The sequence below is a fragment of the Panthera uncia genome, chromosome D2 (genome assembly GCF_023721935.1).
Source record: "Panthera uncia isolate 11264 chromosome D2, Puncia_PCG_1.0, whole genome shotgun sequence".
NCBI classification, from domain to species: domain Eukaryota; kingdom Metazoa; phylum Chordata; class Mammalia; order Carnivora; family Felidae; genus Panthera; species Panthera uncia.
The window spans coordinates 17,264,994-17,290,416 of record NC_064818.1 but is presented as its reverse complement, the minus strand read 5'-3'; the positions used below and the strand labels follow the sequence as shown (position 1 = coordinate 17,290,416).

General features: G+C 52.7%; 1 protein-coding gene across 1 annotated transcript in view; it reads right to left on the bottom strand.

Moving 5' to 3' along the window:
* Window positions 1-6,504: 6,504 nt before the first annotated feature.
* Window positions 6,505-25,423, bottom strand: part of PGBD5 (piggyBac transposable element derived 5) — a 105,655-nt gene continuing 86,736 nt past the window's right edge. The window contains exons 4-7 of the mRNA XM_049645051.1: window positions 14,351-14,531; window positions 10,230-10,427; window positions 8,308-8,413; window positions 6,505-6,859 (exon numbers count right to left, since the gene is read on the bottom strand). Coding sequence (XP_049501008.1) covers window positions 6,664-6,859; window positions 8,308-8,413; window positions 10,230-10,427; window positions 14,351-14,531 — 681 coding nt within the window. The 3' untranslated portion in view covers window positions 6,505-6,663. The remainder of the gene's footprint in view (window positions 6,860-8,307; window positions 8,414-10,229; window positions 10,428-14,350; window positions 14,532-25,423) is intronic.

Genomic DNA, 25,423 nt, shown 5'->3' with positions numbered 1-25,423 from the left:
AAAAGGGTAGGCTTTATCTTCACAAAAGGGATGGGGACGTAGTTGTGTGACGTCCCCTGAGGGCTACATATGTGCAGTTCACGAGATTACAAATTTCCTCCTAAAGATTATATTTTTAAAACTTTAATGTTTATTATTTGAGAGATGGAGCATGAGTGGGGGAAGGGCAGAGAGAGAGGGAGACCCAGAATCCGAAGCAGGCTCCAGGCTCTGAGCTGTTAGCAAAAGAGCAGGACACGGGGCTCGAACCCACAGACCGCGAGATTATGACCTGAGCCGAAGTCTGCTGCTTAGCTGACGGAGCCACCCAGGCCGCCCCCTCCTAAAGATTCTTAACTGAAAACTGTAAGGAAAAGCAAAATAATGGAATGGTGCAAAAGCATTTTCAAATAAAACGGCAATCTTCCCAGATTCTTTGGCAGGGATTTCCCTGTTGCTGATGGCTGGTGCCCTTGAACTTGGGGTCAGTGGACCCCCACCTGAGGAAGAGGAGGAAGGTGAGCGGCTGGGAGCTGGCTGCCGGCATCCTCTGGAGAGAGGCAGTCGTCTTTGTAATTTTGTTCCTTCTTCATCCCAAATCACCTCTCCCCAGGAGCCCAGGAGTCAGGGCTTCGATTCATGGCTATTTTCCGCTCCTCCTCAGTTAAGATGACAGCTGCCAGCAGGGGTGTCCCGCTCCAGCCCACAGCCCGGAGTTAAGGCCACCTCCTGCCCACAGGATGCCCTCCGGGACCTTCCTGTGTTGAGAGCTGCCCCTGGCTGGAGACATCCGGGAACTGACAGAGCGTTCCCTGCTTTCTGGGGTGTCCTGTCCCAATGTTGGGCAGCTCTACGCATTGCAAATTGCTTTCCCCACTGAGCGGAAGCCTGGTGACGTGCACCACATGGAGAAGGGGACTAGGCAGTCCAGAGACAAATGTCACGTTCCCTCCTGAGTCAGTGCTTCACCAACCAAGCTAATCGCCCTGTTTTCCCAACCGCCCCTCTTACCATTTGGTTTCTATGTGGACCCACTGTCCTAGCCTCCGGGACCCCCTCACTGGTCAAAGTCTCTTCTTGTAGGATGGTGGGCAGGACTAGACTCACGGCTTGACGGGGACAGGAACTAAAAGAGCATTTGTCCCACTTTGGACACTGTACTTCTATTGATAAGCACTGATAAGCATTGATGAGGGGACACACTTTAAAAAGCCACAATAGACTATGTATGGCATTAATGACTCCAACATGCCTCACTAATAATAATAATAAAAAAAAATCCCACAATCCCACCACTCCAGATCTTAAATTTCTACCTAAAAAATGAATACAACTGTTCTGTTCTTTCTAATCTATTGAAATAATAGAAACCACATCTCCTTCTTCCTTCTTTTGTTCACTCCTTCTATATTCTATCGCGGGGAGGCAGCTCTCAAGTATGAAACTAGATGCTTTTTTTTTTTTTTTTTTTGGTATCAATTTAACTAAAAAAACCCAAGCAGTTCAACTCATTTCTCCCAACCCCCTTCCCCTACCTCTGGCAACTACCAATCTATTCTCTACGAGCTTAGTTTTCTATATACTGTATATGTATATTTTTCTGGATTCCACATGTAGGAGAGATCGTACAATATCTGCTTTTCTCTGACTCAGCTCACTTAGCATTAATTTCCTCGAGGTCCATCCGTGTTGTCACAAATGGAAGGGTTTCATTCTTCTTAAACATTAAATAATGTAATATTCCATTGCATATACATATATATGTATGTGCAATGGAATATTATTTATATGTATACATGTATATACGTATGTATATATATTTATGTGTATACATACGTATATATATACACACATATATATGTATATATATACACACATATATATGTATACACACACACACACACACACACACACACCACATCTTTATCCATTCATTCACTGATGGACACTTAGGTTGTTTCTACGTCTTGGCTATCATAAATAATGCTGCAATGAACATGAGGCTGCACATACCTTTTCAAATTAGCGTTTTCATTTTCTTTGGATAAATACCCGGAAGCAGAATTGCCACGGGCGCCTGGGTGGCTCAGTCGGTTAAGCGTCCAACTTCGACTCGGGTCGTGATCTCGCGGTTTGGGAGTTCAAGCCCCGCGTCGGGCTCTGTGCTGAGAGCCCAGAGCTCGGAGCCTGGAGCCTGCTTCGGATTCTGTGTCTCCCTCTCTCTCTCTGCCCCTCCCCCACTCACACTCTCTCTCTCTCTCTCTCTCTCTCTCTCTCTCTTTCAAAAATAAACATTAAAAAGGAATTAAATTTAAAAAAAGATTGCTAGATCATCCGGTAATTCTTTTTTTTTTTTTTCCTTAAGTAATCTCTAGGCCCAAGGCGGGGCTTGAACTCATGACCCTGAGATCAAGAGTCACATGCTCTATTGATTGAACCAGCCAGGCACACCTGGTAGTATTCTGTTTAATTTTTTGAGGAACAGACGCATTTTTAAAAAGACGGCCAGGGCTAGTGAAAAAGCTAATTAAAGTAGCTAAAATCTCATCTTCCCAGTGAATGTTTTTTTCTAGCGCTGCTTTTGCTAAAGTTGTGGCTCTTTCCTAGTGGAGGAGTGTAGGACATTAGAAGTTAACTGGGGGCAAGCAAACCCTCACACCAGCTGTCAGGTTGAAGAGGTCAGTACCCCATTTCCTTGGAGGAAATCAGAACCAAGTATAAGCCACAGGGGGAATGGAAGGAATAAAACTTTTGTAGCTGCAGATTGGTACTTAGGAGATGAGAAACTTTCTTTTCGCTTGGCTAGGACTTCTCGTAGGACCCCTTTTTGACTAGCTGCTCCCGTGTGGTGCAGCATGTTCCAGAAACACTGAGGTCGAATTGGCTCTCAGGGCCAGTGCTTTCCAGAGAAGCTTATGCATAATTGGCTGCATAGCAAATAGGCAATTTTGGGTCAGATATGGTCTGGCTTCAGCCTCTTCGGAGGATGCGATTCTGTCTTTTCTAGAATCTGCCACACCAGGTGCATCTGGTGCCCGCCGGGGTCAAGTGCCCCACATTTCAGAGGGGGCATGGGTGGGTCTGCCTGCCTCCCTCACTGCCTGGTGCTGAGGCTGGGTTCCCTGAGGAACCCAGAACCCAGGACAACGGCGGTGCACGGCCACACACGATGAGCCAGAGCCTTCCAGGCTCCTGGCGACTGCGAACTTCTTCTCTGGCACAGCTGTAGAGTTCATTCGATTCTGGTGGCCGGGCCTTGTCTAATGGAGTCAATAAACTGAATGTCCTTGTCCAGAATGATCCAGACACCAAAGTTTTCCTATGTAACTCATTTGAGGTTTTGTTTTTTTTTTAATTTATTTTGAGAGACAAACAGAGACTAAGTGGGGGCAGGCCAGAAGGAGAGAGAGAGAGAGAGAGAGAGAGAGAATCCCAAACAGGCTATGTGCTGTCAGCGTGGAGCCCAACATGGGGCTTGAACTCACAAACCGTGAGATCATGACCCGAGACAAAACCAGGAGTCGGATGCTTAACCGACTGAGCCACCCCAATAACCCACTTCAGTTCTGAAATATGACCTTAGTATTATAATGTTCCATTGACTACAGTCAAACCTTGTTCAAACTTGAGGCTTTTTAGGAAGCAGAGTGTGGGGACAAGAGACAATGTGAATGAAACAGAGAAACCGGGAAGGAAGGCAGCAAATACAAACAGAAACTCACCCACGTTCCGTTCCCTGAAGGATTACCTTACCCGATTCTAACTATAGCCGCAGCCCTGGGACTGCGGCCCAAACCACGTGAAGCTCAGTGCATTTGGCCTAACAGAGCTTTGCTCTGGAGAAGCTTCTACGTATTTGTTGTTTTATTCTCCGTAAGGGTCGGGATGCTCCTTGTTCTGATTTTCTTTTTCAGACTCTGTAGCAAAGACATCCCACAGCGGTGGCTGGCCTTGGGATGCCACCTGCTGCCCCCCCCCCCCCCGTGGTGAGAAACACTTATTGGGCCCTCCCCAGACCCCAGCAGTGGCCAGCTACTAACTGAGCCAATCCAGGGGCAACCAGTCTCTCCAACCCTTGGAAATACTGGAGCCAGGTGGATTTGAACTGGAGCAATTCTCCAAGGCTCTCAGACTCACATCTGCAGGACGGGGTCCTACAGGCTTTCCTAATCAGTACTCTAGGTCCCTCTGTCCTCCTTCCGGAAGAACAGAAACTCATCCCGGCGTTGCAGGGGCTCCAAGAGACCCCCAGCGGAACTGCCGTCTGCTTCAAGCACGTATCTGAAAACAGGTGGTTACCGTTTAAAAACCAGAGCGCTAAACTGGTGTAGGTCCCCTCTGATTACTCGGTAACGCAAAGCCACCCACCGGCCTGTCGCAAGAGCGTCTCTCTGGGTTAATGCGGACGACCACGGAAACTGGCAGAAGGGAGGAGGAATCCCCCATCTGGAAGGCAGGTGGGAGTTTTCTTCAATGGCACAGGCACCCAAGATACAGCTTGACTCACAGGACCAGGGTATCGATATCTATTTCTCTAAGTCAAGACTTAACTGAATTTCTTTTTTAAACTGCTCAGGGGCGTAGGACGCTAAAAACAGTTTAAGATCATGCACACTAGCTCACACACCAAGAAGTCTTAAAAGAGTAGCCCGTGGTTTTGTCCCTGATCTTTTATTTTTTTTTAGTAAGCATACGCGACACCCAGCGTGGGGCTCGAACTCACGACCCCACGATCAAGAGCCGCGTGCTCTACCCACGCAGCCAGCCGGGCGCTCCTTGTCCCTGACCATTGAAACAAACTCGCATATTCGCAAAGGATCAGCATCTAAATAGACTTTTATTTTTTCTTTTACTTATTTGGACAGAAAAGAAACTTCATCAGCTTTCATTAGAGTCTCCCTAAGTGTTGGAAACACATTAAACTCAGAAATAGTGGACCTTGTAGAAAAGCATCACAAATTAAAAATATATTTCTCCATGTGGTAAAAGTGCTTTCAATCCAATTAAAGGACACGGCGAAGGTGTTTGGAAACACAATTTAAAATTTGGCCTACAATCCGTGGCGTCGGATTCAAACCACAGGGCGGGGGGATCATCACGAACGCAGGCTGCAGGAATGGCGTGGAGTTCAGGAGCATGCGGCCAGCAACACGTTTAATTAACTGAGTGTGAACAAAGAAAAACGTCCCAAAGCCTGAGTAGAATAGATTTTGCATTTGTTAAAAAAAAAAAAAAAAAAAAAAATGAGGGGGCTACGTAAACCAGGCTGCAGGGGGATCGTGTAACTCCAGGAATTGCTCGTTTCTTGTCTGCGGGGGACAGCCAGACCAGGGGATCACCCCGGCCCAGGTCTCCCCCGGAGGCACGCGGACCTGGGCGCAGGAGCCCCAGATGCCAGCGGCCTTGGCATGTACTTCTCGCGGTCCTACGGGGAGATCTCCCCCAACAAAGCTGGTCACCCGGTCACCTTCCCGGGTCTGCCCGTGCCAGCCGCGGGGCTCTGGGGCAATGGGGTCAGAGGGCACACCCAGCCAGGTGACCACACACGGGGCGCGAGAATTGGCCAGTGTCACCCCCAGACGTGTTGGCGTGCGTTGCAGCAACGCCCCGTGTTTTCCCAAACAAGTGATTCTGCCGACGATCAGATCTACGGCAACGCTTAAGGCCCACAGGGCCTCCCGTGCCCCTTGATGGAGTGGAAGCACGTCCGTTCTGGGAGCAAGCTGCCCTTTCCGGTCCTGGCACAGTCACGGGGCCCAGAATACCGAACTGTGACCACGCAAACAGCCTCGGCTGGGGCGAAGGGAGGGGGCGGAAAAGAAGGGGGACATTTTCCTTTTACAGAAGATCTTAAGCAACGGTAAGAAAATAACCTGAAGATATATTGAAAAATAAAAAACAGCATCACACGTCACTGTGATTCCGTTGGCATTTTCCCTCTCTCCCCCGTCCACCAGCCAGGGAGATGAAATGAGTTAGGAACGCCTCATCCTTGACTCAGAACGGGCAATCGCTGCCCCATTTCATCCCTGCGTGTCAATGGCACCCAGTTTGCGTTCCTTGTTCCAGGAGGCCCGTTCCAAGCCGCCTGCGTGAGGCAGGTGCGGGGCGACGCTCGGGTCTCCTGTCCACACCGGCACGGCCTTAGCGGTGCACAGCCCCACCTCTGCTTGCCTTGGTCACCATCGGGACACGGCAGGAAACTGAACCGCGTCACAAACGTCTTTACGTCTTTACAGAGCAGGCATTTCTAGCAGGACGTGCTACGGCTCATCCCATCCCTGGCGCCTCCGGCGGCAACAGCCTTCCCAGGGCCCCTGTACCGAGCTGAGCTCCACGGGTGTCACGAGGAGGCAGCGCCCTGCTGGGCCAATGCCACGGACAGCGCGCCCGCCGGCACGTGGAGTCTGGGTGCGGCGCCCGCCCCGGCACCGGGTGGGTGGCCGCTTCTGGAGGGAGGACATGCTCTTCTTCGAATGGGAACCGGGACGGGCAGCCGTCCTCTGACCAGGCCCACCCTGGTCCCCGTGGAAGCCGTGGGCACCCCTCCGGGCTGGGGCCACCCCCGGGAAGTGGGGTGGGGGGGGCACCCGCAGGGCTCTGGCTGGGCAGGTCAGAATGGCCCGCTCCCTCCCTCCTCCGGCCTCCCGGACCTGGTCCTCACTTAGGCCTGGCCGTCTGGCATCAGTGGGCTGGGGAGGCTTCCTCCAGACCCAGCAGCTCCCTCACCAGTCTCTCGCCGAACTGCGCCCGGCTGTACCTCTTCACGTGGTAGGCGTCTGACATCTTGTACAGGATGTAGGCGTTATTGATCGCGATGCTGATGGCGAACCAGAACACCTGTTGCCAGGTCTTGTTTGGTTTATGAGAAATGAAATACCTGCGGGGGCGGAGGAGTAAGAAAGGCTCAGCCGGATGGTTCGTGGGCGCCCGGGTCAGGGGAGATGTTCCCCCAAAAGGCCCCATCACGGTCAAGGCCGCCGCAGGGGGGCCGCGGGGGTAGGAACCGGGCCGGGGGGTCAGCTCTCACTGCAGCTTAGTCACGGTCAGCTTCACTTAAGACAAAGAAGATGAAGACAATTCCTAGCAGAGGATTAGGTGCGGCGGGAGGAAGCCACTAGAAGAGATGCCGAACCCGGGAGCCCGGCCTCCGATGGCTCAGAAGCTCCAAGGGAAGAGGGCCTGGGGGGCTTCCCTCTTTGCTAAGGGACCCTCTCGGCTGCCACGTCCCGTGCATCCTGAACTGCTTCCGTTCCCCAAGGTCAAGTACACCCTCAGCGGCAGGCCCCTGCGATGCGTCCCCTTCCTCCCGAGGGCACGTCTCCTGGCCACCCCCGCCTTCCCTTCGGATCCAGGACAGATGTCACGTCAGGGAGGCCTCTGCCCCGAGACGGAGGATGGTGTCCCTCCAGGGCCAAGAGCTGGCTTACAACTCAGGCCCACGCCGTGTCCTCCCATCTGCACGTTTGTCTCTGCCCCAGCCCCCCAGACGTGCCTGAGGGTCAGCATCCCCGCCACGGCCGGCGCAGAGCGGACCCAACGCGTCTGCGATACAAATGCAGATTTCTCTGTAATAACCTCACGGACTCAGCAGGTGCTGAGCAGAGCACACGGTAAACATTTGTTCAATGACTCCCGGTGGTGTGGGCCTGCCTTTCGAACCTGGGCTGAGTTTTCCAGGGGGAACCGGGTCCTCGGTTTTCTCTGCCACAGAGAAGCCCAGCACGTTACCCTCTAAGTGGGCGGAGTAAGCGCCCACCTGCCTTTTGGGGGTTCCTCCAGCCTCATTCTAGGCTGGGAGGCTCAACCCTACCAATTTCAGAGTCCCGCTCAGGTTCACCAGCCATCACTCCCGAGCTCCTGTCACCGCGCCGTGGGTGACGCATCCCGTCTATGCTACGCGTGTGCTTCAGACGAGGCCACCCCCGGAGCAGGTGCCCAGAGGTGAAACAGCTCAGTAACCTGGGCTGGAGAACACGGGGCCCAGCGTGTGGACACCGGGGGCTGATACTGCGTGGTCCGTGGGTGCCGGGGTGGGGGAGGAGAGCGGTCTGGGCAGGGGACAGAGGGAGCAGGCTCTGCGCTGAGTGCTGAGAGATGGCAAGCCCCGGGTGAGCGGAGGGAAGGGTGTCCAGGGGCAAGGGTGACAGGGAAGGAGGCAGGGCGCCCAGAAGTGAGGGGGCTGTGCGGGTGAGCCTGGAAGACCAGGACGGGGCTCAGGATTTTGTCTCACAGGGGCTACATCTGTCCACTCGGACACCGGGGCACTGCTGACCACCCACCAATCTCCATGCCGTGCCGGTGAGCCCCGCGGCTGCCTCCACTTACTTGCTGTACTTGTCGTCGTATTTGCAGATGTAGCTAAGGTGAGCAGCGAACGCCTCCACGGCCAAGGGGCAGGGGATCTCCCCAGTCTTCCTCTTGATGATCACTCCTGAGGAGAACAGAGACGATAAACCCCCCCGTCGGACAAATGTGCGCCTCCCCACCCTGCCTGGCTATCCTGACATAAAACAGGGAGTGGAGGGGGTGCCTGGGTGGCCCAGTCGGTTGAGCGTCCGACTTCGGCTCAGGTCATGATCCTGTGGTTCACAAGTTCGAGCCCCGCATCGGGCTCTGTGCTGACCGCTCAGAGCCTGGAGCCTGTTTCGGATTCTGTGTCTCCCTCTCTCGCTCTCTCTGCCCCTCCCCTGCTCACGCTCTGTCTCTCTCTCTCTCTCTACCCCTCTGCCCCTTCCCCGCTTGTGTCCTCCTTCTCTTCTAAATAAACAAACACGAAAACAAATACTCTAAAATGTGAATAAAAAGATTTCCTGTGGCCACCCAGCTGCCACTCTCCACGCTGCCTCCCTGCCTCCTGGCGCCTCCTGGGAGCCCACCCACGGGGCTCTGTCTGCTCCAGGGCGGGCCTGGCTCACAGGTGCCCATGCCATCCACCCTGGGAAGCTTCCAGAGACGCTGCGGGAGGGGCCGGGGCCACGCCAAAGGCATACGACCTGGGCTTTTTAAGGGTGTCTCAGAATGGGGACTTTGTGATTTGTAACCGAATACTTTAGAAACGGAAACTATAACTGAAGGAAAGACAAACAGTAAGTTTTAGAATACTTAAAAATCAACCCTACCAATTTTCTCTTCTTCCCCATCAAATATCCTCCTTGCTGGTTCCCTTGACGATGGATGTAAGCCTCCCAACCTTTGAGATTGGGGCTTTTAAGGCCCTATCCTCTTAAATCCTATCGCAAACTTTGCAACTTGTCACGCATAATTTGGAGGGAGGTGGCTCCTACGCCCTATTCTCGAACATTCTCCCTGTGAGAGCCCTTGTCCAATCACCAGAGTGTGGAAGTCCAATTCAAACTCGCCCTTTGGCTTGCAAGGTCAATTTCAAACATCTCCCCCGAGTGCCCTTGACACAGTGACACAGTGACGGGCGGCGTTCCATACCTCCTTAACCCCGAGTCCCGTGGGTTTGGGTCCCTAGACTGTCATCTCCACTGAAATGTAACAGAGCCTAGGTGTGTGTGCGGGGTGAGGGGTGGGAATAAACGAACAGACATTAATTAAGCACGCGCACACACACACACACACACACACACGAGACACACATTCACATACACCACACGTGCACACCGATCACACACACAGACACCCTCCAACACAACCGAGCGCCCCGCAGCGTTCCTTCAGCAGGAAAGGGGAAACATGTCTTGATACAGACAACTATAGGGGATTTGCAAGTACACGACGCGACGGGACAATTTCAGTGAGGCGCCCTCTGTCATCTGAGTTCCCCTGTCAGTGGCTTAAAGAGGTGGGGGCTGTAGTTACTTTAACTGTAGATGCCTTATGGATTTTAGACCCCGAGGAAAATTGATGACAGAATCACCTGACCACCCCCAAATCCTAGTGGTTCATCTCGGAGGAAGACGCCGAACCAATAAAAAAACAGCTGATGGTTTCCCCTCCCGTCAGAACAGATCCTCGATGCCGAGGTGACCACGTGAGTGCTGGCCACGTACAGCACTCAGAGCGACCACAGACAACCCTGGCGGCCTGCGGACCCCACCCTGGTCGCTTCCTGTTTCTCTCGGCCGCCGACAAGCAACGGGGAGCTGGTGTCGCCCCCCCCCCCCCCACCAGTCAGGTGCAGTGGCACCGAGTCCCCGGCCCAGAAGCTCACAGTGATGGGGTCACCAGACACCTGAGCTGCACAAACCCCCCCTCCTCCCCAGCAACCCCTGCGGGCCCACCTTGCTGCACAGGCGAGTAGGCATTGGTCAGGAAGCGGAAGGGCCCTTTGTTGTACCAGCAGATCAGAGACATGTTCCCCTTCATCTTGATGCGGTGCTGGCCCCGGGCCGGGGGGGTGGCCGGGTTGCTCAGCATGGATGGGGGCAGGCCGGTGCAGTCACTCTTCCTGGGGCTGAGCAGGCCACAGCAGTAGATGTCTGCAGGGGAGACGGACACAAAACCGCATCCACACGGTCAGGGAGGCCCCGTGCACGCTGGTGGAAAGGACAGGCCTGCCCTGTTCTGGGGCTGATGCTTGGGGGATGGGCCCTCTAGACATCCCTGCAGGGGAGACCCCTGAAGTCTGGGGACTTCTATCCCAGAGGTGTTCTGTCCCAGTACTTCTATAAGAACATTCAAGATTACATGTGAGACCAGGTGCCTGGGTGGCTCCATTGGTTAAGCGTCTGACTTTGGCTCAGGTCATGATCTCACGGTTCATGAGTCCAAGCCCCGCACTGGGCTCCGTGCTGACAGCTCAGAGCCTGGAGCCTGCTTCAGATCCTCTGTCCCGGTCCTCTCTCTATGCCTCCCCTTCCCTCAAAAAATATAAGCATTTAAAAAAATAAGCATTTAAGATTTTACATGAGACCATCGCAGTGAATCAGCAGTAAGAAGTAAGGAGTCTCTTCAGAGTGCTGGCTATATGCCAGGCTCAGGGCTGAGCATGTGCACCTGTCCTCCCATCTGCTCATCTGCTTCTAGAAACTTCTGCACTCTGAGGGAGAAGCAGCTACTGGGCGGCCACTAATGCACAGACGGTCCCACGGAGGCAGGAGGGATTGTGAAAGGAGGTCAACGTGGACAAGGAGGCTTTGCTAAATTCCGTCCTGGGCTCAAGGTCCTTCCCGGCCCTCCCCACCCTCTGGCCTGCCCCAGTGAGCGGGCCAGGTGGCCACGGAGAGCCACGGCTTCTCCCTGCAGCCAGCATCCTCAGTCTGGATGCCTGGAGGGGACGTGAAGCGGCACTTTTGACTGAAGTCGCTGGGGAAAGTCTCATCCGGGGTCTCCCGTCACAGACTGAAGTTCCCTGAAGGCGGACGCGGTATCATCAGTAACTCGAAACATTCTATGACCTTGTGCGCGCGCATCTCCGGCCCGCCCTGGGCAGGGGGGGGGGGGGGGGGGGGGTGGAACGGGAGGAACTACCCGGGTCCCACTGCCTAATGAGCACCAGTGGGTGCACTGGAAGAGCCACTGGGTGGCATGATGGAGCCTTACTGCTCAGAAGCAGAGGGCTGCTGGCCGCTCGCACCTCTGTAGCTCGAACTCCAGCTACCCCTCGTCTTAATATTTAAGAAGAAGGAACTGTTTTTAAAACAGCGGGGAGCCGTAGATGAACAAGGAGAAAGGATGTTTTAAATTCTCCATCCGAGGCTCCGTGCACACAATCAGCCAAAAACAGCAGGTGCAATTTTGTAAGAGGGGAAGGAGAAAACCCAAACAGCAACCAAGTCTCCTGAATCTGCCCCTTTAAGAAAATAGCATTTATTATATCAGTGTCTTCTTCTGGCTGTTTTACAAAGCAGACTCTGTCCACGGAGGGACAGCCAGACTCAGCTACGATGCCCTTCTTCAATCCTGGCTGCCCGTGAGAATGTCCTGGAGGGCACCAGCCCAGCCCAGTGCAGCCTGGGGGAGGGAGGGGGGCACGCAGCCACCAGTGTGGGGACAACGGAGAACCACCAGCCCAGCGTCTCATCATCACAGTGGAGCCACGCAAGAAGTGCACAGGAGCTCCAGAAGCTTCCAAACAACAGGCAATGAAATCTTTGCTCGTTCTCGGGAAAAGCTAAATCCCATGTGTAATTATTTTCTTCCCAGTAGAAGATTCTCTTCGTCCTTTCCCTAATTCCCTGAGCTGGGGAGCGTCCTTTTCTTCCCAGAATCACAGGCCAGCATGGCCAGCTGTCAGGGCAGCAGCACTGATGGCCCGTGACAGTCCTTGGGCACCCGCACTCTGACACCAGCCCCACCGGGACAACATGCCACCTGACTGCACCACCTGACTCTTAGTCTAGGTGATGGGAGCGTATACCGTGTGACGCCGGGTGGCCCCAACAGCACGCAAATGCTATCTGGGAGGTTCTAGGAACCCCAGGGCTCACGGCCCTGCACCCACAGTCGGACTTGAACGAGGGGGCGAGTGGGGATGGCAGCCTTGGCTCTCGCCACCTGCTCTAACACAGGAACCCCTCGTTCTTCTGAGGGGTTCGGTTAGCGCGCATCAGGGTCCATTTTCTCCAATTTTACTTCCACGGCCCCTCTTCGCGTGCTCGGATCTCTCCACCCTGACTTCTCCCAGCCATTAAGCACGGAGCCCTGTTGGGCACTGGACTTTGCAGGTGAGTCAGACGCAGCCAGGGCCAGCAGAGCACCCGGTCTAGGGCTGCTTCCTTGCCGCAGTGGCTGAGGTCAAGGTCAGAAGCTGTTGGCTCTCCATTACTTGAGAGGGTTTTGTTTTAAGGCCGGATGTCTGATCTGTTGCTAAGCAATCGGTCTGCGATTTCAGTGGCTGCCATAGCAGAGGAGAGGCTTTTTATGTTTCTCTTGAGTGGACGAGATATAAATCCCCCAAATGTAGGACAAAGCAAAGGATATACAGCTTGCTGTCAGGCTCCCTGACTTGGTCCAGACCTCTTTCTGCAGCCCCCATTTCTGCCGGAGCCACAGAAGGCTTCCTAACCTTTGAACAGATGAACGAAGCATCCCAGCATCATAGCGCACTAAGAATTTTCTGAGGCCTACTATCCTGCTGACTGTGTTAATTCTACATAATTCTCTGTGACATGTGTCAACTGGAGGGGCCACATTATAAATGGGGATGAGTCCAGACTTAAGAGCCTTTGTAGGAGCTGGGACTAGGTGTTACAGATCAAATGTGTGCGTTCTCCCCGAATTCCTCTGCTGAAAGCCTAATGCCCAAGGTGATAGTGTTAAGAGGTGGGGCTTCTGGGAGGTGCCTGAGTCATGAGGGTGCAGCCCTCATGAATGGGAGCAGTGCCCTTAAGAAAAGGGACCTCCGGGGCGCCTGGGTGGCTCAGTTGGTTGGGCAAGAGACTTCGGCTCAGGTCATGATCTCACAGCTTGTGAGTTCGAGCCCCGCGTCGGGCTCTGTGCTGACAGCTCGAAGCCTGGAGCCTCCTTCAGATTCTGTGTCTCCCTCTCTCTGTCCCTACCCTGCTCACATACTGTGTCTCTCGGTCTCTCTCAAAATCAACATTAAAAAAAAAAAAAAAAAAGAAAGAAAGGAAAAGGGACCCCAGATGGGGCGCCTGGGTGACTCAGTCAGTTAAGCATCCAACTTCGGCTCAGGTCATGATCTCACGGTTCGTGAGTTCAAGCTCTGCGTCAGGCTCTGTGCTGACAGCTTGGACCCTGGAGCCTGCTTCGGAGCCTGTGTCTCCCTCTCTCTCTACCCCCCCACCCGCCACTCACGCTCTGTCTCCCTCTCTCTCAAGAATAAATAAACATTTAAAAAAAAAAAGAAGAAAAGAAAAGAGAAAAGAAAAGGAAAGAAAAGAAAAGAAAAGGAAAAGAAAAGAAAAGAAAAAAGAAAAAAGACAAGAAAAGAAAGAAAAGGAAAGGGACCCCAGAGAACTCCCTTATCCTTTCGGTCACGTGAGATCGGCAACCTGAAAGAGAGCTGCACCCAACCACACTGGTGCCCTGATCTTGAACTTCCAGTCTCCAGGCCTACAGGGAATAAACGTGTGCTGTTTATAAGCTGCCATCTGTGGTAATTTGACAGAGCAGCCCGAATGGACTAGGACACTAGGAGAACCCCTCAATGGCCACGGTCTCCCAACAAACGACACAAGCAAATGTGACTTGGACAGAGCTTTGTGCCGACACGCCCCCGCCCAGACCGCAAGCCTGTGGCCGTATCCCTGCTGATCACCAGCGCCTGGCAGGGTCCAGGCCTGTGGCAGGCACACGGCGGGCTGAAACCAGCGTGTTCCCTCCTGGCCCAGCAGCCCATGGGCTGTGCCGGTTGCTATGCACCTGTACCCCCAGACCTCTCCCATCACTCCTCTGGGGGCGAGGGGCCCCTCTCGGACGGGCCCATCACACGACAAACCTTGCTTTTCCAGCTCCTCGAACAGGGTCAGGCTGGTGATGCTGGGCCCCGTGAAGATGATGTAGTTCTTGCCCGCCGCGTTCCGGCACAGGCTTCGGGCGACCATGCTGTGGAGCTGGGGCTTATTCTTCAGCGCATCCAGCCCATCGGGGCCCCCGCCTTCCTTCAGGTGGACGTAAATCTTGAACAGACACACACAGGAGTCAGAGAGCTCCCGGCAGGGTCAGGCCTGGGACCCAAAGCTTCGGGGAGGCACGGGTGGCTGTCGCCGGGCCAGAAATGAGCGGGAAGGCCACCTCTTCCCTGAGCCACTGGTTCCACGGTCCCTATGACACCATCATCACCTCCTCAGCCTGCAGAGGCCCCAAGTCACTCCCAAGGCCACCCTGTAACCTAGGCAGCTAGCTGGTGGCTCAGCCCAGACTTTTCGGTTTGCAAATGTCAAGGGAGGAGAAAAAAAAAGGGACAAACGTTCACACGTGATGGATTTGGGAGCTGAGGTCAATGCAAACATCCCCCAGTCCGGAAGCACGGGAGGGACTTGAGTTTACAGTAAATACAAGGTAAAGGCCACGTCCCCTGTAAGGGATAAACTTATCTGTGACCTTTCCATTTGAATACGGCTTTCTAATTCGCAAAGTGCATCTGCAATTACTCCTTATTCCTTCCAGAAGCCACGGCACAGGCAGAAGACGTAGTGTTCGCCTCCCATGGCAGAGGAGGAGACAGGATCGGGGATTAAAAACTCACCTGAGCTGCCAGGACCAGCAAAGAGGATGGGCCGGAATTAGCAAGCAATTCTTCAACTCTTTGTGCCATGAACATCTTCCATGGACATCCCCAAGGGGCTCATCGCAGGGAACGGGAATAGATTCAAGAAAAAGTATGGTTCTCCCAATGACTGACCGAGTCATGAAGAATCTATCACATGGGCATTAACTGCTGCTCTCCTTAAGGGAGAAAAGATCATCTTGGGGAATGTTCTAGGTGCCTTTACTGGCAGCATTTCACAAGCGAATAGTGCACCGAACTGCGGAGAGCAGGCTTGCCCGTGAGGACGGCCAATGATACTCTGCACTGCAAAACCAACATGGCCCCAGGGAGGACCTGGGCGCGTCCACAATACCTGTCTTTGGCCAGAGAACCACTTGCAAAATACAGTGTCTGATGTTCCAGAGGCAGATGAAAAACAAGTAAGTATAGGGGCGCCTGGGGGGCCTCAGTCAGTTAAGCGTCTGACTGCGGCTCACGTCATGATCTTGCGGTTCGTGAGTTCAAGCCCCGTGTCAGGTTCTGTGCTGACAGCTCAGAGCCTGGATCTTGCTTCAAAGTCTGTGCCTCCCTCTCTCTCTGTTCCTCCCCCACTCACACTCTCACTGTCCCTCTCTCTCAAAAATAAAGAATAAAAAAAAAATTAAAAGAAAAAGAAAAAGTGAATATAGTCAAATTTTATTTATCTTAAAGCTTATTTATTTATTCTGAGAGGGAGTGAGAGAGAGAGAGCAGGAGAGGGGCAGAGAGGGAGGAGGAGAGAGAGGATCCCAAGCAGGCTCCATGCTGCCAGCACAGAGCCCGACGCGGGGTTTGAACTCACAAACCACGAGATCATGACCTGAGCTGAAACCAGGAGTCGGAGGCCTAACCGACTGAGCCACCCAGGTGCCCCGGGTAAGTCTAATTAAAAAAAATTTTTTTTAAGTTTATTTATTTTTGACAGAGACAGTGCGAGCATGAGCTGGGGAGGTGCAGAGAAAGAGAGGGAGACACAGAATCCGAAGCAGGCTCCAGGCTCCGAGCTGTCAGCACAGAGCCTGATATGGGGCTCGAACTCACGAACCATGTGATCATGACCTGGGCCGAAGTCGGATGCTTAACCGACTGAGCCACGCGGGCGCCCCCGGGTAAGTCTAATTTTAAAAGCAGCTCATTTTCTGAGGGCTAATCCTGTCCCAAAAGCTCACCCTAGATCCTAGGTCCTCAGGGAGGACCCTACTTTCTTGCAGCCTGGCAGGTGACTGACACCTTGATGATACAGAACGTCTTCGTAGATAACTTGGCACAACGCTGACATTTCGTTTGGGGGCCTCTATGCCTTTTCCACCTCAACGCCCAGAAGGAGTCTCTTTTGATAGACAGGAAAACACAGGGACAGAGAAGCCAATCTCCATCTCTGTCACATGTCACATGTGTTTCTGACAGAGCTAGGACGTCTTCTCAGAACCTGTCTTCTCTCCGTCAGCAAAGCCCCACTCTCGTGGCCACTACCGTGGACTTCTCCACCTGAGGCTCGGATTCAGACCTGCCTCTCCCAGATATCCTGCCTGAAATCCCCTCATACCCACGCTGGGCACCGTGTGCCCTGAAATCCACCGTAGGGACAGTTAGCTTTGTCCCAAGTGTCATCCAAAAGTAAGTCCTCCACCCAAATCCAGCTTTGTCACCAGGAAATCAGAAATGTGTCACTGGAACCCCTCAGGCCCACTGTGACACCCCACGTGGTTTCCAAAGGCCCCTCCCCCCGAGGGATGGGGGCGGCCACAGCAGGACTAAATGTAAAATCCCACAATCAAGTTCAAAAAACAACAGCGTTCCAGCAAAGGATGCAAGCAACGTGACTTGGCAAGGAAAGTTTGAGAAAACGAACACTAACGCCTTTGGAGACGGTCACTGGATGCCATGACCGGCCAAGTCAATGGGATCTTGGCTTCGTCATAACATGGGTGGCGACCGTCTTATCTCCTCTGGTCAAATCATACCCGGTTCTTCTGATGCTACTCTTTACAAGGCTAGTGAGAGGCGTGAGGGGTTGGCGGGTTCGTCCGCTAACCCAGACCTGGCGGCTTAAACAGAAGTGTATTTCCTCACAGTCCTGCACGCTGCAAGTCTGAGGTCAAGGAGCGAGCGGGGCTGGTTTCTCCTAAGGCCTCTCCGTTTGGCTCGTCGACGGCCGTCTTCTCCCTGCGTGCGTCTGTGTCCTAGCTCCTCCTCTTGGAAGGACACCAGCCATGTCAGATTAGGGCCCCCGTCAATGACACCTTTTTAACACGAATTAATTAATTCTTTAAAGGTCCCATCTCCAAATTCAGTTACATTCTGTAGTCCTGGGAGCGGGCGGGTGTGTGTGTGTGTGTGTGTGTGTGTGTGGACTAACACACGAATTTGAGGGACACAATTCAGCCCGTAACAGACGGGGAGGTGTTAAACCTGGATCAGGAACCCAAGAAGCGCCTCTTTGGGCCAGAGCGCTGTCTGGTGAAATGACAATTAAGAGCTTCCCAGGGCAGGGGCGCCTGGGTGGCTCAGTCGGTTAAGCGTCCGACTTCAGCTCAGGTCACGATCTCACGGTCGGCGAGTTCGAGCCCCGCGTCGGGCTCTGGGCTGATGGCTCAGAGCCTGGAGCCTGCTTCCGATTCTGTGTCTCCCTCTCTCTCTTCCCCTCCCCCGTTCATGCTGTGTCTCTCTCTGTCTCAAAAATAAATAAACATTAAAAAAAATTAAAAAAGAAAAAAGAAAAGAACTTCCCAGGGCAGAACCAGGATGCCTGAACATGAATGGCTGGAGAACACTCTGGTCAAGCATCAGGGCCCTCACGAACACTCAGCTCGACCCACACTCTGAATGGGTGGCACTGAGAGGCCCCAGGACAAGCCAGACGGGAGGCGTGAACACCTACGGGAGGCCAGACTCGACAGGTGCTGAGACTGTGAGACTTCTTTCACACCCTTTCGCGTTTCGCTGGGTCTGAGCTTCAGATGCAGACGAAGTGCGTCGGCAATCAGAGAGTGGACCAGAGCCTCACACACGCCAACCTCAGACGCCCCAACAGAGCTGCACAGGAGACCACGGCCCGTCCTGATGAACACGCAGCCCATCATCTGTCACAGGACGAAAGCCTGGCGGGAGCCGGTCTGACCCCTACATCAGAGCAGCACTGCCCCCAGGGTCGCCGGGGTGGCTCTGTCGGTTAATGTCCGACTCTCGACTTCGGCTCAGGTCACGATCTTGTGGTTTGTGAGTTCGAACCCCGCGTCGGGCTCTGCGCTGAACAGCGTGGGACCTGTTTGGCATTCTTTCTCTCTCTCCTTCGCTCTCTCTGCCCCTCCCCCACTGTCTCTAAATAAATAAATGAAATATAAAAATAAATAAATAAGTAAAAACACTGCCCTGCTTGAATCCCGACAGCAAAGGGTTCAGAGAATCCTGCTTCTCTCCTGGATCTCATCGTAACCTAGAGAGGATCACATCTTGCTAATAGTTTCCTGCCGGGAGCTTTCCCAGATGCGGCACTGGGTGAGCCGAAGCCTCATCTAATCGCTACGGCACTGCAGTAGGTCCCTTGGAAGGCGGACTGTCCGCGTGCCTGGCTAACCTGGGCTCCAAAGCATGGTGCACCCTCAAAACATCACCTCTTTGATTTCCAGACTAGATTCAGTTGCTCAGAGCCGTGTGTTCTCCCTCCCTCTTTGACTCTCTGGAAGCACGGATGACCTCGGGGACGGGTGTGGGGTGCCACGCAGGGGTTGCACGGACCCGCCAGAGGATCCTGCTGGATCCAGGGTGCCAGAGAATCCCTCACCCGCGCTCCAGAAACTGGCCTCGTCTGCTCGTCGCGAGGGAAGTCCCAGAGCACGGGGCAAGTAGCTGAAGGCAAGGGAGGGACTTCCGAGCTCAAACGACCCCCTGCCACGGCAGAGGAGGCCACGGCAGTGGCCCCAAATCACCGGTGATGTGCAACCCTTCCCAGTCACCAAAGCCGGAAGACATCTATCCACCGGGATCACCTCAAAAAGCATCCTCCCCGCTTACACGGCGATGCCTGCCACCATCAATGCAGACACCTGCTTCTCTAGAAATAAGGTGACACCAGGACCGTGTTGTGACTTTCGCGGGCCCTTCTGCTTCCATGGGCCTCTCTTCCTCCACACGCAAATATTTAAAACCACATTTTACAACTGCACGGGCGTCAAGGCAGACGGATACCTTAATATGATGTATTAAAGCACGTTCTTCAACTTCAAAGCTTGTTTTCTCCCCCTTCCGATCGAAGGGAAACAAACATTTTCACATTTTGCCTGGAAGTGTTGCGGGCCCTCGACACCATTCCCGCTCTATGGAGAGGTCAGATCCAGGCAGTGATGCGAGGAACGCGTTCTAAAATTTGGAGATAGGACGTGAAAAGGTAACGAACGTGGCGGCAGCGGGAGGAGGTGGGGACTAGCCCGGCATGTGACCAGGCTGAGTCTGGGGTGCAAGCAGCAGCCACAAACAGGGCATCGGAGACACGCATCGGAGAAGGTCAAGGATGAGGACACACGAGTAAGAGTCCAGAGTGCACAGGTGCAATGAAATCCCAAGAGTGGCTGAGCTGGGGAGCCCCAGCATTTAGGGTGGGGGGGAGGCGGCCACGGGCAAGGGGCTCCCAGAGAAACACAGAAAGGAAGGGTCAGAGAAGGAGAATGAGAAGAGAGTGGTAAAGGGGTCAAATGTGTTAAGGAGGAGGAAATGATCCAGAAGGTCCCGCAACCTAGCTGAAGAAATCCTGGATCTGTTTTTGTGGCATTACAATTCCCCCGAGCTTAGTGGCTTAAACAATACCCATTCATTAGCTCGCAGTTCTGTGGATCGGAAGTGCGGGCGTGGCACGGGGGAGTTTTCTGCTCCTGGTGTCACAAGGCCGCAATCAGTGTGTCAGCCGGCTGTGTTCTCAAGCTGGCAGTTGGGATCCTCCTTCGGGCTCACTCAGCTTGTTCCCTTGTGGCTGGCGGACTGAGGTCCTGTTTCCCTGCCAGCCGCGAGCGGGGACTGCCTTCAGCTCCCCCGGGCCACCTGCGCCCCTTACCACGTGGCCCCTCCACCTTCAAAGCCTGCCTTGCAAACCCTCCCTCGGGATGAATCCCTCCCTGCAAAAATCTCTTCGGTGGGAAGAGGCCGTTTCCTTTAAAAGGCTCACCTAATTATGTCAGACCCACCAGGATAATTGCCTTTTTCAGATCAACTGATTTGGGACCATAATTATACCCACAAAATCAAAACTCCCTCGGCAATGCCTGGACTAGTGTTTGAGTGGAGAAGGTATGTGCATACCAGGGGCGGGAATCTCTTGAGCGTCTTAAGAGTTGTGCCTACTACCCACATATTAACTTCAAAAGCAGCATTTCTAAAAACAAAAAACAAAAGCATCATTTCTAAGGCTCCCAAGACCTCCGACACCGTAGCTGATAGACGGAGTGCTGGCCTATGTTATTAAGACCAGCAGAATGGAGGGGCACCTGGGTGGCTCAGTCAGTCAAGTGTCTGCCTCGGTTTTGGCTCAGGTCATGATCTTATGGTTCATGGGTTCGAGCCCCGCATCAGGCTCTGCACGGACAGCGTGGAACCTGCTTGGCATTCTCAATCTCTCTCTCTCTCTCCCCCTCTCTCTCTGCACCTCCCTTGCTCGCTTGTTCTCTCTCTCAAAATAAATAAACATTAAAAAAAAAAAAAAAAGACCAGCAGAGTGGAGATGATGTTGGCTTTATTCCCTGGAAGACAGACTGATCTCAACATACAACGTGTGGACCAACAATACACCATCTTCCTTACATTCAAACCCCCCGTTACTGGTGACAGACCACTCATCACCACTGGCAATGTTAAGCTGGTACAATCTTTTTGCAGGGTGATTCTGTAGCATGAACGAAAAATGTGAGCCGAAGTAAAAACCAGTAAAAACCTGCTATTTTACTGATAGGTTCCACTTTTAGAGATTAAATCTAACACAACAATCAGAAATGCAGATTAGATCTAATGTAACAATCAGAAATGTACCCAAGGGCCTGCCTATATATATACGTATATTTATGTATATATATACATATATATATATGTGTGTGTATACATTTACATATATGTGTGTGTGTGTGTGTGTATACACACACACACACACACACACACACACACACACACACATATATATATAACCATGTATCTCAGAATTTTTTTTTTGATGTTTATTTATTTTTGAGAGACAGGCCGAGTGTGAGGGGGGGTGCAGAGAGAGAGAAGGAGACACAGAATCCGAAACAGGCTCCAGGCTCTGAGCCGTCAGCTCAAAGCCCGACATGGGGCTCGAACCCATGAGCCGTGAGATCATGACCTGAGCCAAAGTCGGACACTCAACCGACTGAGCCACCCAGGCGCCCCAGAATTTTTTTTATAACGGCAAAAAAATTAGCAACAACCTAATTACTCACACGAAAAGGAGGCTGATTCAAATTACTATCTGTCGGTATAATGGAATCCAGTGCAATGTCTTTTAAAATCATGATCTCCAAAAATTATTTAATAACATAGTAAAAAGGTCCACGATACCCTTCTAATTAAGTATCTACATTATAAAATGGGGTGCGTGTGTGTTTATATAAATACATTGACTGTATCCTCAAGTGGCTATCTCTATACGTTGGTATCACAGACATTTTGAAATGTTTACGTTTTGGGATGCTAAACTATAATTTCATCACAAACAGACGAAATATAACTACAGAAGAACTTCCCTGTTGGGCTCACTCACGCACAGGTGCATTTGGAACTCGCAGGATTTGCTCCCCAAGACAACCCGGATCTAAGTTAGTGGCTGTTGACATTATACAGGTATTAGTTTTAGGTATACTGATCATCACGAGAAGGGTAACCACCACGTGTTACCATCCAAAATTATTACACGATTACTGTCTATATTCCTATGCTGTACTTTTTCATCCCCACGACTTACTTATTTTATAACTGGAAGTTTGTACCTTTTTTTTTTTTTTAGTTTACGTTGAGAGAGAGAGAGAGAGAAAGCGTGAGCACAAGTGGGGGAAGTGCAGAGACAGGGGGAGAGTCCCAAGCAGGCTGTCCACTCTCAGCACAGAGTCCGATGCGGGACTCGAACTCACGAACTACGCGGGACTTGAACTCACGAACTAGGAGATCCTGACCTGAGCCGAAACCAAGAGTCGGACGCTTAACCGACTGAGCCACCCAGGTGCCCGGAAGTTTGTGCCTCTTAATCTCCCTCCGCCATATCTATCCCCCCACGCCCCCCAGCATGAGCTTACTTTTAAAGTGATTACAGGGGCACCTGGGTGGCCGGTTGAGCGTCCGACTTCGGCTCAGGTCATGATCGCGCGGCCCGTGGGTTCAAGCCCCACATTGGGTTCTGTGCTGACAGCTCAGAGCCTGGAGCCTGCTCCGGATTCTGTGTCTCCCTCTCCATCTCTACCCCTCCCCCACTCATGCACTGTCTCCGTCTCTCAAAAACAAACAAACATTAAAAAAAAAAACAACTGATTATATACTAGGATCTACATTTAAATAAGTAACATAAAAAATGTAACTTCGAAAGTCCCAGTCAAGGGGCACAATTTATTTATTTTTTAACATGAAATTTATTGCCAAATCGGTTTCCATACAACACCCGGTGCTCATCCCAACAGGTTCAAGGGGCACAATTTAGAAGGAACTGTCAGCTGGGCAGTTAAAACCTGGCCAAGAGAGGAAGGGCCCAGCCTGGCAGGTGCTGCTTGTCCGACGGGCCCTCTGGTCCAGTATCCCACTGGCCTGGGTTTGCTTGGACTGAATTACTTCAGCTGGTCAGAGATATCAATTCAGACTCAGCTGAACGAATAAATCGGTGATTCTATGAAAAAACCCCAGAGCCTACAATGGAATCTCATCCCAACTCCGCCACTGCTGTGACGGCTGAAGACACACGCATGGATTGTGTCCGGATCTGCGAGCCTGCCCTAAAGATCAGTAATCTGAGAAAGGCAGCATCGCTGGAGACCCACACATCCACTCCTACACTGTGCCGGGCACTTTCCGTAAGAGCCTCCGAGAGGCAGCGCCGGAGGAAACAGCCTTCATTTAGGTGTGTAATTGCAGGCTGGTGTGGCTCCCAAGGGGTCCCGTCTCTCCCTGGACACATGTGGAGACAGCATCATTACACTGAAATAGTCCCAGCAGCACGGAGAGCACAGGGCACTGCCCGCCCCTGGGAATGTGAATTTGCTGCAGACGCTTTACTATCTGAGCCACGAGCTTGTCTGACAAAGGTCTTTAGGGCAGAAAACTGTTATGTTTTCATTGCCAAGCTTTTCATTTCCTCCTAACAAAAGTTTTTCTTGCTCCTAGGAGCAAGAAACTAACTAACTAACTAACTAACTTTCAGATATATACAGGAAGAAAAGAAAAGAAAATCGGTCAATACACGGCAGGACGCTTTGCCCCGGGATGCGACTGCTAACGTGGCGTGTTTCATGCTGTCACCACAACGGAAAGGGCCTTAGGAAACCACCTTGGGGGACACACATAACACGTAACTGTCTCAGCCTGCTTCTGAAAGGCCTCAAGACCTGGAGCAGGGGGGCCCAGCTCTCCTGCCCCACCCCCACCGCACCTTCTCAGCACACCGGTGACAGCTATGACGACGGATGGATTCAGAGCTCATTACGACGCCCCCACGAAGCTGTCACTGGGGTTCTGGCACTCTCCCCGTCCCGGGGAGAACCTGGTTCATCTCTGCTGGTCTTGATCCCTGGCCCTACTTCTTTTCCAGAACGGAAGAGAATCAGGCTTCCCCTGTTGCCGTGGCGTATCTGTAGGAGCAGGGCATCTCCGGGGACTGGCAAGTCACTCAGGATCGGGGTCTGTGATCCTTTGCTCGAACCTCCAGTTGACAAGCTGTGCTTGGAGAGGGTGGAGGGTGGACCCCTCATGGGGTCGGGGGTGGGGGGAGCAGTGCGGGAGGGCATGGTGTGCACTGGCTGAAATTATGCAGAATGAGCGTATGGAGATGTGGGACACCCCGGGGGTTGGACAGGGGACAGCCACTGGTGTCCGTAAAATTGAAGTGATATTCCCTTACCAGGGGAGGAACGGGGCCTACTGCAAGGAGACGGTAAAGGCATCGGTGCTGGGTTTGATGGGCTGGGGCTCTGCCGTTTACTGGCTTGTGTGGTTTGGGGCCAGTAACTTAATTGCACTGAGCCTTGGTTTCCTCATTTGTAAGGATAATAATACGCTATGTACCTCGCAAAAGGCCACTGCCTGTGATGAAAGCTGTGTATGTCAAAATCTTTTTTTTTTTTTTTTTTTTTTAAATAGCAAAGCTCTATGTGCGCGCTCTACGCCCCCTAGGCACGTGTGGCTGGTTTTATTTAACCGAAATTAAGTAAAATGAAAAATGCAATTCCTCAGTCACACCCGTCGCATTTCAAGTTCTCAACAGTCACGTGGGCTGGTAGCCGCTGTCATGGAAAGTCCGACTGGACGGTGCTGCCTTATGCCACCCTCGGTTTGTTCATCCCGGTTATTTTCCAGCAAAGTCTGCCACCCGCCCCCTTATTGCCGCCTTGTGCTACCAATTTCCTCTCACGTGGCCTCTTACCTCGACTGCGGCTGGGAAAGGCCCGTGCGCCAAGGTGGTTCTTCTCTAACTGTGCGCCTTCAGCACAACTGACCCTTGCAAGAAACTCGCTTTTGTTTCATTCCAAAGCACAAATCTTGGGGAGGCTTGCGGGCAGGGGGGTGGGGGGCGGGGGCGAGCATCCTGTGGGTCTTTGCACCCGTTCACTTCCGTGTGGTTGTAGAGTCTAAGCTCCTTGCGGAGAAAGCCAGGGTTCAGTCTGGTCCAGTCAGTGCCTGATGCACGTACAGGGCCACTGGATATTTACTGTCACCTCTGAACCCCTACACGGTGAGGAGGGCAGGGCAAAGTAACCCCACTCAGGAAGACTGAGGAGGAGATGATTCTCAGCCACTTGCTCAAGGACACTCAGAGATGATGTGACAGATGTCTCGCACCCCAGCCAATTCCACCCTGTGACATAACCACCTCCAAGGTGGCCAGGACGGAAGAGCGGGTCCCCAGCGCGCACAAGGAAACAGATGGACGAGGGCCCTGTGCTGCCCGGCTTTTGACTCCAGAAGCAAAATCCACTCCGGTTAATTAATCCCACTCGGATCCTGGCATTTCGAGCGAATCCTGTTAAAAGACTAAAAACCAAATAAGAAGAGACACCCCTTCCTGCAAGTTCCTCAAGTCCTTTC